The 19,978-nt window shown below is 41.2% G+C and overlaps 1 protein-coding gene across 1 annotated transcript in view; it reads right to left on the bottom strand.

The window, feature by feature from the left end:
- Positions 1-19,457, bottom strand: part of SHQ1 (SHQ1, H/ACA ribonucleoprotein assembly factor) — an 88,974-nt gene extending 69,517 nt beyond the window's left edge. The window contains exons 1-5 of the mRNA XM_082847575.1: positions 19,231-19,457; positions 14,318-14,382; positions 12,509-12,631; positions 11,356-11,516; positions 5,318-5,430 (exon numbers count right to left, since the gene is read on the bottom strand). Coding sequence (XP_082703701.1) covers positions 5,318-5,430; positions 11,356-11,516; positions 12,509-12,631; positions 14,318-14,382; positions 19,231-19,373 — 605 coding nt within the window. The 5' untranslated portion in view covers positions 19,374-19,457. The remainder of the gene's footprint in view (positions 1-5,317; positions 5,431-11,355; positions 11,517-12,508; positions 12,632-14,317; positions 14,383-19,230) is intronic.
- Positions 19,458-19,978: the final 521 nt, after the last annotated feature.

Genomic DNA, 19,978 nt, shown 5'->3' with positions numbered 1-19,978 from the left:
CCTCACACCACCCCCACAGGCAAGGGGTGCTATTAATACTCCCCTTTTACATGAGTAGAAACTGAGGGTTGGAAAAATTGTGTATCATGGCTAAGGTCAAAGAACCAGTAAGAAGTGTGGCCATGGGCTTCCCTGGTGGTGCAGTGGTTGAGAGTCCGCCTGACGATGCAAGGGACACGGGTTCGTGTCCTGGTCCGGGAAGATCCCACATGCCGCGGAGCAGCTGGGCCCATGAGCCATGGCTGCTGAGCCTGTGCGTCTGGAGCCTGTGCTCCAGAACGGGAGAGGCCACAACAGTGAGAGGCCCGCGTACCGCAAAAAAAAAAAAAAAAAAAAAAAAGAAGTGTGGCCACAATTTGGATCCACTGAAGTCTCAGTCTGAAACCCAAGCTATTAACCAATACAAACATTCCATTTTTATGACTGAGGACATAAGGCACATATTGGACAAAACTGAACAGCAATTATCTTGAAATAGTAATTCTCAATATCAATTCCTGTCAGGATCAGGCTGCTGCCCAGGACACTGGCCTCGACAATTCGGTGGACCGCAGTGCCCTTTGCTAACTTGGGATGTTAGCAGACACGACTGGAGAGGGAATGGCTTCTGCTTTGGGATGGGCTGCTTGAGGTGTCCTTGCAGGACATACAAACAAAGACCTGTCCAACAGGCGGTCAGACATGCAAATCTGATGCTCAAGAGAGACACCTAGGAGTCCTGAGCATTCAGACAGTTACTGAGGCCAGAGAAGAGGACAGAATGCCCAGGGAGAAAGAAGTGGCACAGTGTGAGGAAAGGGTGTCGAAAGCTGGGGTACCAAGGACATTTAAGTCAAGGGTAGAAGAAGAGCCCATCTGAAAAGACGCTGTTTTCTCCCCAGGAGAAAAATACTGGGGAAAATTGCTTCTGTAGAACAGTATCTCTGCCACCTTCATGCCCTGCCCCCCAAAAACTTTCAAAGTGTTTTGAGTAAAATCTCACTAATACAGTCCCTCATCGAAATTGGGATGGTTTAATCTTTATGATGCCCAAGATCTGAGGTCAACTGATGTTCTACTTTCCCGAATAAATTATTTTCAACTTTCTAAATGCCATTAATTCAACGAGCATTCACTGAGGGCCCTCTATATGCGGGGTCGGGCAGATGAAGATCAGTAAGACTCAGTCCCTGCCCTTCAGGCACCACAGTTTAACGGGAACCACAGACACAAACCCAGAATGTTACAAAACCATGCAGTAAAAACAAGATGAGCTATAACACACGAGCAGCTCCTATGCCAACTTGGAAGGGAGGGTGCCAGGGGGTGACAACTGAGCCCAGCCTTAAAGGGTAAGTCAAAGTTTTTCAGGGAAAGCGGGATGGGGTGGGGAAATAGTCAGCAAAGGGAAACCAGGAGTAAAAAGTGTGTGAGAACCGGTGTAGTACAGGCGGGGAGATGCAAACATTCGTCACCGCCATACTATGAAATGTGGGCAGGGGGTGGCAAGAGAGATGCTACAGAGGCAGGTGGCGTCCAGATCACAGAGAACTTTCTATACATGCTAAGGAGTTAGGAGCTTATGCTGTAGGCAAAGGAGAACCCAGAAAAGGTTTAAGCAGATTTTCATTCTCAGTACCTAAGACATCTTGCTGGTAGTCTTATGGTTGATGGATCTGCAGAAGTGCAGGCTGGAATGAGAGATGCCAACTGGGTGTTAGAGGACAGCTGCAACAAGCCAGACACAGACCGCAGACGAGGGCCAGGAAGAGACGGAGTGAAGGACAGAGCAAGGAGATAAACGGTACAATTTCAGGATTGATTGAAAGGGTGGGATAAGAATGAGGTCAAAGATGAACCCCAGATATCTAACCTGGGTGACTGGGATGAGAAAAAGGGCATTCCACCAAGCAGAAAATTCAGGAAGACTTTACAGGTAACATGATGAGTTCGATTTTGAATATGTTGAAACAAAGGAGTCAGTGAGATGCCCAGTGGCTCTGTAAACCCTTAACCTGGCTTTTCTTCATAGCACTTATCACAGTCCAAATACTATCCACTTCCCCACTAGAGTGTAAGCCGCATGAGGGCAGCTACCTCGTATTCACCACACTCTCCCTGCTGGCTACAACACTGCCTGGCACGGAAGTCATTCAAACAAATATTTGTTGAACAAATAAGTGCGTACGTGAAAGGATGAATAAGTGACATGTTTATCCCAGTGCTTTTTCCTAAGGTTGCTGTTTTGAATAAAGAGCCACCTTGGAAGCAGATGATCCTCTTCTCAGCCTTCTAATTACTACTTGTCATTTTGAGATTTCCTCAGTAAATCCAGAACCCTGATCAGTCTGTCATCTTCTTTAACAAATGTGTAGCACTGTACATTACAATTTTACTTAACACCCCGGATTAGGAGGTACAAACTACTATGTATAAAATAAACAGGCTACAAAGATATACTGTACAGCACAGGGAATATAACCAATAGTTTTTAATAACTTTAAATGGAGTATAATCTATAACAATTTTGAATCACTATGTTGTACACCTGAAACAAATATAATATTGTAAATCAACTATATCTCAATAAAAAATAAACAAACAATAAAGAGGGCCTTCTCTTGTTCCAAAAAAAAGGCACCCCAAATGCTATACGATCATTTCTGTCCCTTTTCTTATCTCATAGATATTTTGAATGTTGACTAAATTCTTTTACTTTCTCCCAAAGAAGGAAATAAATGAGATTTTATGAACTGGTTGAAGTAAAAAATATGCCAACAATTAAAAAACACTTTGCCTGGGAAGGAAAAGAAACCACCACTCTCAGCAAGAGAAATATGAAAACTTAGCTATAATAAGCAAAAGGGAAAGGACTATGAAGGAATGTTTCAAGATGCCTTCAACATATTTTACTGTAAAAATACTACTCAAAAGGAATTATAAATGGCAAGAAATGGATAGTAAAAAAAAAATAATTGTTTATGGATCATCTATATGCCCAGCATTCTGCTGGGCTGCAAAACATAGGGGGCAAAAAAAAAATCACACACTGGTACCCATACTTTACAAGAGAGGATTTTAAAAACAATAATAATCTGAAGTCATTTATATGTGCCTTTGAAACGTGTACATTTTTGTATATAGTCAATTTACCTTTCCGCTTTAGGATGAAATTAAAATTAGTTTTCCTTAAGCTCCTAAAAACATGAAGAGACATCATGACTTGTGAGGACAAGTCAAACAACTTGAAAATGTCATATATTATGCTAATGTAATATATTTTATATTATGTATTACACTGGCATATATATGTATTACGTATTACCCATTTACGTATATTGATATAAATGTCTAATACAATGCGTGCAATGTACTGTCTGCATGGTAGATAAGAATTTACAATAAACTTTTTCTTCCACTGTACTAACCATTAAGAACAACAAAAAAAGCACTGAGCTAAAAAAATTTAACTGAAAATTTAAAAGAATTTTGCTTGCACTTCATTTAATATAATACATTTGGGTGAGTCAGTCAGCTAATATAAATAACGAGTAACGCAAAAATGACAATTTGCCGAAGTCTTATTCCTACCAGAAAAGTCACAAAGAACCTTTATCTCCTGACACCCACTCTCCAACTTGCCTGTGACTAAACTTAAGCCACTCGTGTAAAAAAAACTCTTCCTGGAGAAATGCGAAGCACATTTCATACATACTATTAAAGAAAATGTGGTTTTCTGGATAAAGAACCAGAAGATGGAGAAAAATAAGGGCTGCTTCTAATATCACACTGCTAAGTATAAATTCCAGTTTCTTGATTTTCTCAGGCCATATCGCTATACTTCGAGTTTTAAAAGAGAAGAGATAGGCAGTTCTGCTAATTAAGCTCCCTCCCACTCGAAATTTCTGTCTTGTTAGGCTCAATCTGTTCTCATGCTTGCCCGGGAAATTTGGTGACAATGAAATCTTTCTGCTTTAAATATTCAGCATGATTTTAAATGCGTTTCTTCAAATTATTCTTCAGTGGACCTTTAAAATCACAATTGGAGAGATAAAGGTAATTAGAAATGGCAATGTAAATGGAGTTGAATCTCCCAGACGTCCTCCAAAATATAACCCAGCCTGCTCTTACTCAGCTTCCCTCAGGATGTCCAAGAGTTCCCCCATTCATCACTACACATCACTCAGCCCATTTGCACATCACAGGATATATTTCTGCCATTCCAATTAGTCTCCCACTGTGTCACAGGAGATAGAATGTTAATCACAAGAGCAACAGCAGTTAAACTGAGAGTGTACATGAAAAGGAAACACAAAATGACAAATGGAAAGACTCTTTTCAAGTCCTGGCCGAGCCACTTAGTAGTGGTGTGACCTTGGATGAGTCCCTTAACCTCCTTTCCTCAGCTGTTGTGAAAACTGAATTAAATAATCACATGAGAGCACTTGACAAGCTGAGAGCACTATACAAGTATAAGGGAATATGACGATGATAGCTGCATATATAACAGTTTAAAAATCGTGGGCCCGGAACTTGGGAAGAATAATAATTGAGGTCTACATCAAAACACGACTCACATCCTAGGAAAGCCACTGAGTACCCACAGAGGCCCGGGGACAACCACTTCTTTGAAAGAAGTGCTGCTATCGAGGCCAATGAGAAACATCACAATCTTTCCGAGGCAAGTGATTATTTACCTACCCATTAATTACATCTGTTCCTTAGACAAATATAAGCCTGACAGAGACACACGATGGCTCAAGACACAATTAATGCAGGTGGGAAATACAGCAAAACTTAAAAGTAGATTTTGTTTATACCCTACCCCAATGAACAGTTATTTGTTAATTTGAAACAGATCCTCGATTACAGGTGCCAGTGGATGAAAGTGTTGGGAAAACGCTGGATCAGCCAAGAAACGTGGGACATGTAGATTCAAATTCTTAAAAGAAATTGAAACATGTTTTCAATTACATATACCATTAATCACAACAAAGCGTCTCCTGAAAAGAATGGTACCTACTATTCTCACGAATGCAATGTTCTATTTTTAAGTTTGGCGAGGAAAAAACTCAAAGTACACTAAAAGACTTCTCTGGTGCTGCAATGAGGTAACGAAAAACAGTATCTTACAAAGATCACAGAGGTGTAACAGTTGTAGGCTAATTCAAATGTCAACTAAGGTTGTGAGCCATCACTAAATTCTAGAGTCCAAAAAAGCACATACCTAACAGTTAAAAAGATACTCAAAAATTTTTAAATACATAATGTCAAGTAAATTATTCAATTCTCAAAAAAACCAAAAAGCAAAACAAAAAAAAAAACCCTCAATACTCACAGGTAATGATCAGGATCAAACTTCGCCAGCTCAGCAGCCAGGCGTTTCTGCCTTCGTTCGGCTGCAGGGGTGGAATCTGGATCCTTAAGATCGATAACATCACTCAATTCATCCTAAGAACACCCAGGAAAAAAGAATAATTGCTATCTCCTATTTTAGCGATGAAAAATCTCATTTTGTACAAAATGCCCAAACACAGGAAGAATCTAATTGATCGGTAAGCCATGATACCACGTGTGACATTTAGATTCAAATCCAGCAAATGTTTGTTAGACACCTACTACCTGCCAGGCCCTGTTAGAAGCTTTCACATCAATTATGTCATCTAATCCTTAAAACAAACAAACTGATTAACATAGATTAAGGCTATAAAAGTTTAACATGAAAAACAGAGTAATCCTCTGCAAGCAAACAGGAACATTGAATTCTGCACTCATTCCCCCATTTACTCCCAGAGATTTGAAAGTTAGGAAAGGCAAGTTGAAATGAATTTCTAGACCCAAGACAGAGCTGCTGCTGCCAGGGGTGCCACGTCAGCAAACCAAACCTTGGTAACTTCCGTGTCCCTGTAAATACTCGCCTTGAACAGAAATGCAGGCTATCCAGTCAACCCCCCACCCCACCCCCCGCCCCGCCAAGGCCAAGCCAACTCTGGGCTCTGTCCTTATTTCCTTGTCCCTTCTCACCCCTAACGAGAATTGTTAAGGGCAATTTTGATAGATATGACTTTCCACTTGAAAATTTACAAATCCAATCCCAAGTAATATTCAACCTTACTGTAATCATCTTCACCTGGATGAGTACATACTGCTGTATGGCTTGTTTCCTAAGCCCAACCCTACAGAAAACAGGTGTATTAGTAAAACCACCTACAATGCCACATGGTCTTCTTTCTTTTGATCAGAATTATGAAGGAAAGAAACTTTGTACAATGCAAAATACTCCTAAAGCTCTTTTTTTTTCTTTCTTCAGTCTGCCCTTTCCTACTACCAACCGCAAGGGATAGTAGGCAAACGGGAAGCAGCTTGAACACTATTAGCTGAAAAGAAGTCAAGGGAAATAGTTGGTAGACAGTTGTGGACGCAAACCATTAGAACAAACTTGTAAATTGAGTGGTAGGTTAGTGCCTAATACCCAGGCTTAAAGTCGGCAGCTACAGCACAGCAAAATCACTACAATGAAACCAGCTACACAGAATCGGCCAGGGAAAGACTAGGATACAGAACTCCCCACACAATCATAATTTCTGCACTTAAAAAAAAAAATCTCTCATCCCTATCACAATCCACTGAGCTCAAGTAACATCAACAACATTTAATATAAGCACATTCTAGTACAATGAAGGGGCCCGGGGAACTTTCTGGAAGTCACATCCAGAACATCTTAATACTTTTAAGTACAAACATTCTGGGCAAAAATCAGATCACTGGCTGTCCCCAAGCTTAGGAAAATTTGCATTCCAAAAGTTCTTTTACAATTTACTTTTGGAAGACTCAGAATGTATTTTCCTATAGACATACTATGATAAATAACAGAGAATCTCGGGGCAGCCCGCAAGTTTATTCAAGTCAAAATAAACTGTAAATAGAGCACTCACAATACAAAGTTCACAAGTGTGCAGCAATGCTTCCATGGGAAAACGCTTTCAGAGCTCTAGTTTCACCCATCAGAAGCACCTCTCTCCTGAGCAGGACAGCCTGGACTCTTCCTCGCTTCTCTGCCTCCTTACCTGCCTGGCATCAGCTCCTCAGCCACAGAGCCAGGAGGGGCGGTGAAGCAGGCCCTGCGGGAGACAAGGACGGTGCTGTGTCCGCAGGACTCCCCTCCGCTGGATGAGTACTCAGAGCCGCTTCCTGCCCGGGGACCCCAAGTCCCTCTCCCCAGCAGCCTCCAGTCCCCGGATTTGTTTCCTCCTTCGAGCCCCAAGGAGTTCCCTGCCTGCTGCCCACCACGACACACACACATTTCTGAAAACAGCCTGATGAGGTAGAAGAACTGTGACTCTGGAGTTAGACAAACTCTGAATTTAAAAGCCAGGTTCAGTCTAACTGTGCAACCTCTCAGCCTCAGCACCCTCACTGTGAACAAACTAGACACGCCTCCGTCACAAGGCTGGGACTACTTTCCTCTTGCTGCTGTAACGAAATGCCACAAATGTGGCTTAACACAACACAAACATAGAGGTCTAGAGGTCACAAGTCCAAGGTCAGTCTCACTGGGCTAAAACGAAGGCGAAGGCAGGGTTGGTTCCTTTTCGGACGTTCCGCGGGACTGTGTGCTTTTCTGTCCTTTCCACCTTAGAGGCTGGCTGTCCTCACTCCTGGCCTAGGAGCCCCTCAACCCAAGGCTCCTTCTCCCTCGGCTTCCGTCATCATGCGCTTGCTTCTCTGTTTTCACTTTGACTCTCTGACCTCCCTCTCGTAAAGACCCTGTGCTTAGACAGGGCCCACCTGGATAATCCAGGATAATCGTCCCATCGCAAGATCCTCAGCCTCTTCACATGTGCGCGGTCCCTTTCGCCATGTACTTAGTACATAGGGTCAGTACGTGGACATCAGGGGCAGGGGAGAGGGACAGCATTCTGTCTCCCATAGGCTGTTAGAAGGGTTAAATGAACTAATATGAGCAAGGCCTAAGTACAGGGTGTGATCATTCAAGAACGTCAGTTTCTTTCTCTCTGACTCCCTGTGGCTCAGGCGCTGACTTCCTATTGAGAGCACATACCCTCCCTCCTCTTCAGCTGCCTCACTTGCAAGTAGTAAGAAAAAAAAAAAAAATGGGGGGAGCCAGGGAGGATTATAATGTCCTGCTTCATTATTTCATCTGGACCAGATACAAGGTCAACAACGGGGTATAATCTTTCAGACTCACATTTCAGAGGATAACTGGACCGAAGTAACCCCAGGCATTTCAAAACCTTAACTGCACCAAGAATAAACCCAGACTCTTACCATGGCTCAAAGCGCTGCAGAATCTAGCTGCTGTCTTGTACTTCAACCTCATCTCCTACCTTCCCCTTCTGGCTCAAATACACAGGAGCCACACACCAGACTTCTTGCCATCTCTGGAACACTGAGTCTCTGCGCTTACAGCACCCTTCTCGTCATTCAGGACTCAGCAAATGTCACCTCCTCCAAGAGGCCTTCTCGGGGCCTCCTGGCCAAAACAGCACCACCCCGCCCCGGCTCTCACATCACCCCCTTCTCCTTCACTTGTATCTGAAATTATCTTGTTGATTTGCCCTTTAGACGATTACTATCTGTCTCTCCACTAGAATCTTCCATGAGGGCAGAGATCTGGTCTGTCTTCTTGCTTACTGTACCCCCAGCACCCTGCCTGGTGTTCACTTTCAAATTGCTCATTCAGCAAACAGCGTGTGAGGCTCTGCTCTGGGCTAGACGCTGCTCTGGGCGCTGGAGACCTGGAAATAAACATACAGACAAGGCCCCTGCTCCCGTGGGAGTGAGAATTCAACGGCCAGAAAGAATTCTCCCCCTCCTCCCCCAGCCTCCAGACTCAGGGCGTCCACACAGCTGCGCAGCTCGTGCCCCGCAGAACGTGAACGTCCACAGCAGTGCAAGCCCCGCCCAGGCCTGTCCTTCGCACGACCATCCGCAGCGGCCCTGTGCCCACTGGACCCTCAAGAGAAACTGGAACTAAAAAGTGAAGTTAGCTTGGGCTGGTGAAATCAGTCTAAGGCATCTGTCAACCAAAGGGAAGGAAGAAAAGAGGATGAGAAATGACACGCTACAGCAGGGTGAAAGTGATTCTTTTTCTGTTTTGAAAGCATTGCTAAGGTCACTGCTAGGAGAGCTATTTAAAGACCAGAGACTCTAGGATTGTTGCTGCTGGCAGCCAGTGTCACCAGGAGCCTGCTGTGAAGCCCTGACTTGGAGCAGCCAGAGCAGCTTTCCAAAGGCGCCCTGTGGCTGGCAGCAACTTCAGAAAGGAGACAGACAGACAGAGACAAAGAGAGAGAGAGAGAGAGAGAGCGCGCGCACGCACGCGCACGTGTCTGTATGGGGAGGGGGGTGACAGATTTTGTTTCAGCACACGTATTTTTATTTCCATCTCAGTATCAGTATAAAATACCGATGCTCACAAGCCAACCCTGTGTAAATGGCTGGTGGGAAAAAAAGTATGAAGGACTATACCCTCTCCCCCAGTAAAGGGTTAAATTATTCAATTCAGAGAAGATACCCGGGTATTGGAATTATGGAGGATGTTTTACTTTGTTATACTGTACTTTCAAAATGAATACGTATCACTTTTATCATCAGAGAAAAATGAAGCTGTATTTCATTTAAAGGGGTGGTGGTGGAAAGAGACTAAAAATACTAGTAAATTATGAGTAGTCAGCAAAACTCTATGGATATTTTCTCATCCAAAGGCAGCAGCAGAGAAACTATAAACTTGGGAGAAAACATTTTCTCACTAGTTGAGAAAACAGTGGTTTCTTAAACACATCATTTTAAAATAGATATTCTCAAAGCTCTTATCTATGCAATAGTGGTCTCAGTTTCCTCTAGCTGGTTTACTAGCAGAGAAAGGTCTTGGGTGGGGGAATAAACTAGGAGTTTGGGATTAACATATATACACTACTATATATAATAGATAACCTACAAGGGCCTACTGTATAGCACAGGGAACTATACTCAATATTTTGTAATAACCTATAAGAGAAAAGAATCTGAAAAAGAATATATATATATTTTTTTTTTTTTTTTTTCTCTCTCTCTCATTCCTTTATAGCTGTAGACGGGTAATCCCAAAATAGACTAATACTACTCTCAGCCAAACAATTAAGATCCATTTGCTGTAGTTTCTGCTGTAGAAAAAACTGACTCTACTCTTACTACCTCAGAGATGACCTGGGAATGTGATTAGGGAGAGAGAAGACAGAGAAACGATAACTCAGCAGAAAAACATAAGGTTCTGAACGAAGTATCTCATCAGCAATATTTGCTCTTAAGTAACTCCCAATTTTGTTCCCTTTAAGGAGTCTTGAGAGCATTTTATATTTCTCAAGGGCAGAGGTCTTTCTAGCATCCTATTCTTTTTGTCAAAGAGTTTTCACAACGTAGCATCTCCTTAAATTTTCTAAATGGCCTTATAAAGTAGGTGAGCAAATTTATCCCTATTTTACAAAGAGCAGACAAAACTTATTTGTGGTCAAATAACTGGCCTGCATCCGAAATCTAAACAGAGGTACAAGTGGGACTAAAACATAGGTCCTTTAACTTTCCTTAGCAGACTCAAATATGTCTTACTATAATAAACCACATGCTAAGCAGGTTTAACATCCTCTACCCAGACAGGGATGAAGTTAAAGTAAAAAACTGTTCGCCACCATTTCTTTCATTTAAAAAAAATTAAGACCCCATTATGTTGTTTTCTGTAGTACAAACAGAAAATAATCCAGAATCTCCACTTCATTCATGAAGTAGAATTTACTACAATGTTTGAGGAACAGAAAGAGTAATGTCATTCCTTTTCAGCCTAACTGACAAACGATCAGATTTTAACAAGAGATTACATTCAACCCCCATCAAGAGTAAATAAACAAAGTGCCTACTGTATATCAAGAACTAAACAATTTCACAAAAGCCACAAACCCATTCTCACCAGGAATATTCTGTCTCATTTACATATAAAACAGAAGAGACATCAAGCCACAAGTATACGATTTTCATTTTTTAGAGGTATAAAACATAAAGCTTTTCAGGAAGTATGATGAGAGAGGGGTTCTGTTCTGTATTTTGGAAACTTCATGTCCACAATAGCAAATGAAGTGGAAAAAAAAGGAGACCAGGGCACCTTCCATGTGTAAGCACAGTGAGACTGGGCAGCACAGCCAGTGCAACGGAAGGGAGTGAACGTCCGAGTAACGACTACGTACAAGGAGCTGTGGTTTGTGCTCTAAATACGTCACCTCCTACAATCTTCATAAAAAACCTCCAGGTATAAGCAGAACTGAAATTAAAATATGCAAATAGTAAAACCCTTGGTATATACCAAAGTCTTTTAGAAAAACATACCTGTAACCGCTGAAACACCCCTGAGCGTAAGTTTCCAAACCCATAGCGGCACTCCGGATTCAAAGTACTTTCTGGTACCTCTTCATAGGGGGACTGTTCAATTTCCCAATCAAACTCTTCATCGTCATCTTCTACTCCTTCCTCAGAAACCTCAGAAGCACCTAAATGTGCGAAATACTAATTTGTTAAAGCATTGGATTTCCTAGGTACAACCCGGGGAAGAAAAAGTATAGGAAAAAAACGCCTGCCCATGTACCCCAAAAGACATGTATAAGGATATGAATAGCCCCGCTATTCTTTTTCTTTCTTTAATTGAAATACAATTAACGTACCATACCAGGTTCATTACAGGTGTACTACAAAATGATTTGACATTGGCAAACATTATGAAATGATCACCATCTGTCTCCTTACAAAGTTATTACACTACTATTGACCATATTCCTTACACTGTATATTACATCACTGTGGCTTGCTTATTATGTCACTGGCGGTTCGTACGCCTTAATCCCCTTTACCTATTTCGCCCACCCCTAGTCTCACTAATCTTATTAGCGAAAAAAAAAAAAAAAATAGAGCCAACCCAAAGTTCCATCAGTAGCAGGATGCATAAATAATAAATGCAATGAAAGCAAAACGTATCTCAGCTATATGTGGATAAATCTCACAAAAATGTTACGTGAAAGAAGCCAGATAGCAAACAACGCCTGCTGTATGCATTATATATACAATTCAAAACCAGGCTACACTGAGGGTAGTGGTTACCTTGGAGAGTAAGGAGGGTGAAATAACCAGGGTAGGATTCCAGGATGTGGGAAACGTTCCATTTCTTGACCTAGGCAGTGTCCACTTTATATTTACTACACTGAATTGTAACCTTCTGATTTTAGCTCAAGAGGCCAATATTTTGCCAAACACAGAGATGCTATTTCAATTCGTCCCAAAACATGACTGACCTACAGGTTCAACAGAGTTGTTTCTGTCTTTAACTTACGTGTCAGCAAATGAACTATTTTCACATGGTGTCACATGACTTCCTTATCTTGTCACCTGAAGTATTTTCTCCAATTTCCTATATCCCTTTTCCCCTAGAAACACACAGCATTCCAAATATTCGTTTACCTGTATTTCCTCCCAAAGACAATAAACATACCTATTTCTTCCACAAGTGGTTTTGCAGTCCTGGATTTTCTTGGTGCCAGTAGAGCAGTTAACATGTTCAGCCCTTCAAAATGCTGGCCAGGAGTTTCTTTGGGCAATCGAATGGTAAAAATTCCTTGAAGATAAATTTGTTTTATGCTTAGCTAGATTTAAAAATTCAAAGACTTCACAAATACAGTTAAGAAACAGGTATCTTGGTAAACTGTAATTCTATTACATAGAGCTCCAAAATTACACCCTTATTATATAGTTAGTGAAAAAGGCTCAAACAAGACTTTTCAGAACCACTGTTTCAGCTGTCACCTCTATGAGAAATTAATCTGTTAAAGTCACAGAATGCTTAAATCCTACCCAATATCACCTTCACCTATTTATAATATTAAAGGTTCAAGTCAAAAATGCAATGGCCTGAGAAGGCAATAGCTTAGGGTTACCCGTAGCTACTCATAAGATTTATTTCTGGACTGGGGGGGAAAATCAGGATATTTAATCCAATGAAGAAGAGCAGCAGTTTCAAATACACATGAAATCTTAAATAAGGCAATGACGGCTTGATAAAGTTCTTGATATCTCAAGAAATATATCCCTAAAGCCTGTCTAACACAGACCCAGATTCCATCTGTGTACTCCTTTTCTTTCCTTGACTGGGTTTATCAGCTTCATCCAGGCTTGCCTATGAATGGATTACATTATTCACTACTCTTACATTTTAAAACAGTTTACCTCTTTCAGTGCACTTAACCCATATTCTAATGTATCAGCTACAACTAAACCCAAATATTTCCACATATACAACCTTCTTAAACCCCCACGTACTTTCAAGATTTAATAACTTTACTCCTGTATGCAACTTACTGCAACTAAAAGCAGATTTACTACCTAAAAAGGCAGTTTCATTATACTTTATTACCACATTAGTTATATTGTGCTATGGGTTAGAACTTTGTCATTTAACTCTTTCATCCCATCTTTCCTCCCTTACCCTAGTTCACTGAGGTCAATAAATAGTCACTGAATAAATCACACAACAGTACACAAGTTTATTCTTACTCCAGATCCAGTGACAAAGGAAAATCCAGTGGTTTCTACAGAAGGAAAATAAATGGTTTCAAGACGAGTTGAAATGAAGGGCTTATCAATCAGGAGTAGAAAATTCAATCAGCCTTTAAATGCCCCCTATGGACAGTTTCTCTCTCACCTACATGTAATTAAATTTTAAGATTGAAAATTGCACAAGAAAAAAGAATATATATACAAATACATATATATATATAAATATGAATATATATATATACTGAATCACTTTGCTGTACACCTGAAACTAACACAATATTATAAATCAATTATACTTCAATTAAAAAATAAATTTTTAAAAAGAAAAAGAAAACTGTAATTTTTTAATTAAAAAATTAAAAAAATTTTTAAAAAGAAAAAGAAACATTCGACTCACAACTTACAAAAATCATCCACATCTTTTCTAATCAGTCACCTCCAACAATCTAACTTACTAAATGGAGGGACAAGTAGGAAATAAAACTTCTAGACAGCAAAGCCAGAGTATATGACTAATTGAACTTTACTTTAAAGAATATTGTGAAGTACTTTAAAGGACTGAGGAAATGTAATTGTTAAAAATCCATGAATAACAGGCACTGGACATTAAGAAACGATAAAGAGTGACAGGGGCAGATTGCACTTGCCATACACCTAAAGGTCCCCATAGTACATGGGATTATTATTTAACTACTCCAACAGAAAGAATCCAAAGGAAAAAAACTAACAAAACTTCCAAAGGCAATACCTTTATCTGCAGCATAGGATCCCTGCTCGCTTCCATTTTCTACAATTCTTCCAGGAAGGGTTAATCTGCAGATTTAATAAAAGGTCTCATGAAGTTCTTAAATTGCAAAGCATCATAAGGGACCATCCGTGATATTAAACATCAACAATTTTAAAAGGATAATCCTAGCATTTAAATTTTACAAACTAAATAACTTACATTTCTTCTCTAGCTAAGAAGAAAGAAATCAGAGGTGACTCATCTTTCTGTTTGAATAGGCGCTGTCACTGATAAAACACTTAAGAAGAAAAGCCACAATAAATATTAGATATCATTACTGTTACAGTTTTTTCCCTTCCTAGTGAGAGTTATTTATATACCTGGTGCCTGATACAGCATGGGCTCAATAAAAGTGTACTAATTAGCTTCCAAAAAAAAAAAGAATCAAGAAATGAGAAAGAATAAAGAACCAACAAAACCAACTGTTTATATTGGGCAAATTACTACTTTTAAGTAGTACAAAAAAAGGCAGAAAGCAAAAATGTTTGTCTCATATCTCATTAATACTATATGGGGATTCCCCCTCTTTCCTACTAAAGGACATGAACTGATTTCCCTGTTTGCAGTTCTACTCTGGGTCAGTGAGTCTTCCACTGAGGCCCCAAAAGAATTCTTCTAAAACAGAAATTTGATTGTCACTTTTCTATTAAAAAAGCTTCTATCGCTGCCTTGATACTGACTAGATAATTTAAACTCACCAGTACTACATGAGACCAGCTCCATTCCACTCCAAACTTAAAATATGAACCTCCTTTCCTCCCACACCCCCCTCCTCCATGCTACCTATTCTAACATCATCACCATCATCATCATCATCATCATCAAACTTGGCAGACCCCAAAAGGTCCGGGGCTTTCCAACCTACCTACCTTTGATCCCAATGTTTCCTGAAGCTACAACACATTTTCCAAACAAAAATCTCTTCTAAACTCAGCCTAAAGATTCAGTTACGAATAAATTAGTTTGTTATCACGCATACAAACACTAACTTTACTCTCAGAATCCATTTGTGGACTTAAGTCCAAGTTGTGGACTTAAGTCCAAGTTGTGCCATTTACTAGCTCTGTAACTTTCTTGGTACAAGTTCATTAACTTCAAGGCTCATATTCATCATTTATAAAAAGGGGAAAATAACAGAATCTATCCTAGGGTTACTCTGAGGAAGAAAGGATAATGTAAAAAGCTTAGTGGCTAGTACAGTAGGCAAGCATTCAGAAACTGTAAACTATTATTATCATCTCCCTTTCCTAAACCCTTTGTAACTATAGAGTTAAATTCGTAATGCATGATGGTGAAATCATATTTGCTCACAGATCTGCCTTCCCCACTAGACTCTCAATTCCTCAAGGACAGGGGTGAGGTTTCATCCATCTCTGGTATACTGTAGCAAACTGTATTTCCAAAGATGGTCCATCTCACATCACTCCTCCCAACAGTGCAATCTATGTCCCCTCCCCTTAAAAGTGAGTGGGCTTCTGGAACTGTTTTAACCCATATAATATACCAGAAGTGACATTGTGATTTCTGAGGTTAGGTTATAAAAGATGACATGGATTCTGCCTTGCTCCCTGGAATATCTGCCCTTAAAACCTTCAGGTATCATGGAAGTGGTCCAACTCCCTGAAGGAATCACAAACTAGACCATGAAAACAGACCACGCAGGGAGGTCCTGAGACCACTCGAGAAGAGATTCCCTCCTCCACCCACCCTATCAGTCCCCAGTTGCTTCAGCCCTTCCTGTCCCAGGTCTAGCCACCATGTAACTACAACTAAATTAAAGATCTCAAGCCAGAACAGCTCAGCCAAGCCCTTACCAAATTCCTAAGGCACAAAAACCAGGAGAGGGAGTTAAATGATTGTTGTTTTACACCATTAGGCTTGACTGGTTATTTAGCAGCAGATAACTGCAACAGTAAGACGCTCTTAATAAATAATAATACCCACCATTTATTGAACACATAATTACCAGGCACAGTAATAAGGATCATGCATGTATTATCTCAATCCTCACATCAACTCTTTAAGATCACTAATATTAGTTCCATTTTACAGATTAGGAAACTGACTAAATAACTTGCCAAAAGTCACAGAACTTTCAGTGTGCTCAGACCCACAACTCCCGAGCCTCTGCTACCCAAGGAATGGATGAATTTGTATTAAAACTACTCTTTAAATTGCTTCACACGTCCTCTTACTTTGTCTTCATCAAAACTCCCAAACTTAAGCAAGTGGCTTTTATTTTGAAATTTTTATTGTATTGTATTTATTTTACAATCCTCTCTCATTTAATATCTTTTCTCTGAGCCTCTGCGCTCTCATCTGTAACATGGGTAAATAACAGAACCTACTTTGTAGGACTGTCCTAAAATCAAGTGAGATAATTTACATAAAGCAGTAACCTGAAGTAAAAAGTCAATAAATGTTTCTTAACACCATCAACCCATTCTCATGTTCTGGCTTAAATGTCACCTCTTCAGAAAGGCTTTCCCTGGCCACTTTGAATAAACTCAGGCTCCTTTTTATTCTCTATCAGTGCACTTCACTTTCCTTCAGAGAAATTACCACAATTTGTAGTTATATGTTTACTTGTTTATTGTTTTTCTCTCCCCACTAGAATGAAAACTACGTAAGACACCACCACATCCCCAATACCAAAAACAGAGTCTGGAATATACCACGAGCTCGATAAATCAAGCGAAAGAACGGAAGAGTGAAGAAGTAGGGAAATGCAATATATTCAGATAGATGGATTAAGTTAAGGCCTAATAGATACCTGAGCAAAACTGGTTCAGGCCCAGTGAAGGAACCAGCTCAACTCAAGAGCAATGTCTGTGCTGGGAAAGTACTTAGTTGGGCGGGAAAGGTAGGCTGGAATGAGAAAGATGAGGAGAATGGATTTTCCCTTGGCGGAAAGGAGAGAACAAGGTATTGACAATGTTAAGTAAGAATAATCTGGCTGTGTCCTCTCTAAAATGGGGCTAATAATAATGCCTATCTCTAAGGATCGCTGTCCAGGTAAAATGAGACAATGTACACAAGTACTTAACCCGCCACTTACACGCACTGCTTGCCCGCCACACGAAAGGGGAGGAGAAGGGGTTAGCTGTTACCACTGCTGTTACGGTTCTTCAAGGAGAAAAATGCAAACAGACAAGTGCTGAAGGTCCCTCCCTGAGGCTTGGGGGGCGACAACCACAATGAGGGGGCAAAAACCAAACAGAGAAGCAGACAATGAGGAGGTAGGAGAACGAGAGGACTTTGGCGTCGGCGGGGCCAAAGAAGGCGAAAATTTCAGGGAATAGGGAGCGGTCAGCCAAGAGGTCGGGGAACAGAACGTGGACTGAGAAAAGTCAAATGGATGGGTCAGCTGGGAAGTCAGCGCGCGCTGTCCCAGGGCAAGAATGACTAACGCAGAGCGAAAAGAAAACAGAAAAAGGGACAAGAACTAGGGCAACAGGACAGAAAATGGAAAGGCGATATGGTCCCAAACTCCACGTTTTACAGTGGCTCCGGAATCTCTTCCAGGCGGGGATGTAAGAAGGTTTAAGAAAGGATGACCTCAGAATGGGAGAAAATATTTGATGAAACAACTGACAAAGGATTAATCTCCAAAATTTATAAGCAGCTCATGCAGCTCAATAACAAAAAAACAAACAACCCAATCCAAAAATGGGCAGAAGACCTAAACAGACATTTCTCCAAACAAGATATACAGACTGCCAACAAACACATGAAAGAATGCTCAACATCATTAATCATTAGAGAAATGCAAATCAAAATTACAATGAGATATCATCTCACACCAGTCAGAATGGCCATCATCAAAAAATCTATAAACAATAAATGCTGGAGAGGGTGTGGTGAAAAGGGAACACTCTTGCACTGCTGGTGGGAATGTGAATTGGTACTGCCACTATGGAGAACAGTATGGAGGTTCCTTAAAAAACTACAAATAGAACTACCATATGACCCAGCAATCCCACTACTGGGCATATACCCTGAGAAAACCATAATTCAAAAAGAGTCATGTACCAAAATGTTCACTGCAGCTCTATTTACAATAGCCCGGAGATGGAAACAACCTAAGTGTCCATCATTGGATGAATGGATAAAGAAGATGTGGCACATATACAATGGAATATTACTCAGCCATAAAAAGAAACGAAATTGAGCTATTTGTAATGAGGTGGATGGACCTAGAGTCTGTCATATAGAGTGAAGTAAGTCAGAAAGAGAAAGATAAATACCGTATGCTAACACATGTTTATGGAATTTAAGAAAAAAAAATGTCATGAAGAACCTAGGGGTAAAACAGGAATAAAGACAAAGATCTACTAGAGAATGGACTTGAGGATATGGGGAGGGGGAAGGGTAAGCTGTGACAAAGCAAGAGAGTGGCATGGACATATATACACTACCAAACGTAAACCAAATAGCTAGTGGGAAGCAGCCGCATAGCACAGGGAGATCAGTTCGGTGCTTTGTGACCACCTAGAGGGGTGGGATAGGGAGGGTGGGAGGGAGGGAGGGAGACGCAAGAGAGAAGAGATATGGGAACATATGCATAACTGATTCACTTTGTTATAAAGCAGAAACTAACACACCACTGTAAAGCAATTATACTCCAATAAAGATGTAAAAAAAAAAAAAAAAAAAAGAAAGGATGAGCTTCTGCAACATCCAGAACGCACGCCTGGAAGAGTTCGCTTCCTCAGCACGTGCTGCAGGGACCTCGGGAAAACGTAGTCGTGATGCTGAGAAGTGCTCTCTTGTTCTTTCATCCTCCCTCGATAAGCAGTTATTTAATGAGTGAATAAATGTATAAATGAATCCCCAAAACACGCTTTTCCTGGAGCCAGGCACCCGGAACTCGCCTGAGAAAGTACGGCTTGGCGTAGAACCTGAAGTCGACCCCCTCGAAGTAGACGTCGAACTCGGAGACCCGGGCGTAGGGCACGCGGATAGCGACAGTCAGGAAGTCGGGGTCCTGGCTAAGGTCGAACGCCGGGGTCAGCATCACCACGCCGGACTCTGGTGCCCAAGTCGGTCACTCTCGCAGCAGTCGCAGTGCTGCCGCTCAAACTCTCCAAGAAGTCCCCACGCTCCGGTGCCCCCTCTGTTAGACACGGCGCTTCCGGCTCGAGGCGGAAGTGCTCGTGCGTGAGAAAGGAAGTCCCGCCCCACGGCGATCTCCGTGGAGACGGGACGCTGTTAGTGGGGAGGTGGAGAAGGAACGTGGTGAATGAGCCTTTGGGCGCAGAAATTGAACCCAGGGCATAACTTGGAAGAACGTGGGCTAGAGTCCGCCTTGGACCCACCAAGCCTCTTTGGAGGTTCTTAGAGATGATTTGAACATTGGCTTTGCAGGCAGAGAGACCGCGTTTGAATCCCCTCTCTCCAATTCGCAGCTGTAAGACCTTGGGGAAGTTACAAAACCTTTCTGTACTTCAGATATCTCTTCTATAAAATGAGGCTGGAACATAGACTCGTAGAGATGATGTGAGTACAGCATGGAATTATGCATGTAAAGCTCTAACAACATACCTGGCAAGTTGTCAGTGTTCGGTGTGTTGGAGCCGTCACCGCAGTAGCCACAGAAGCATCGTTACTGTGGTTTTCCTT

Source organism: Leucopleurus acutus (assembly GCF_964270905.1).
Source record: "Leucopleurus acutus genome assembly, chromosome: 10".
Taxonomy (NCBI): domain Eukaryota; kingdom Metazoa; phylum Chordata; class Mammalia; order Artiodactyla; family Delphinidae; genus Leucopleurus; species Leucopleurus acutus.
Note: the sequence above shows the minus strand (reverse complement) of the source record. Positions and strands in the feature narration are given on the sequence as shown.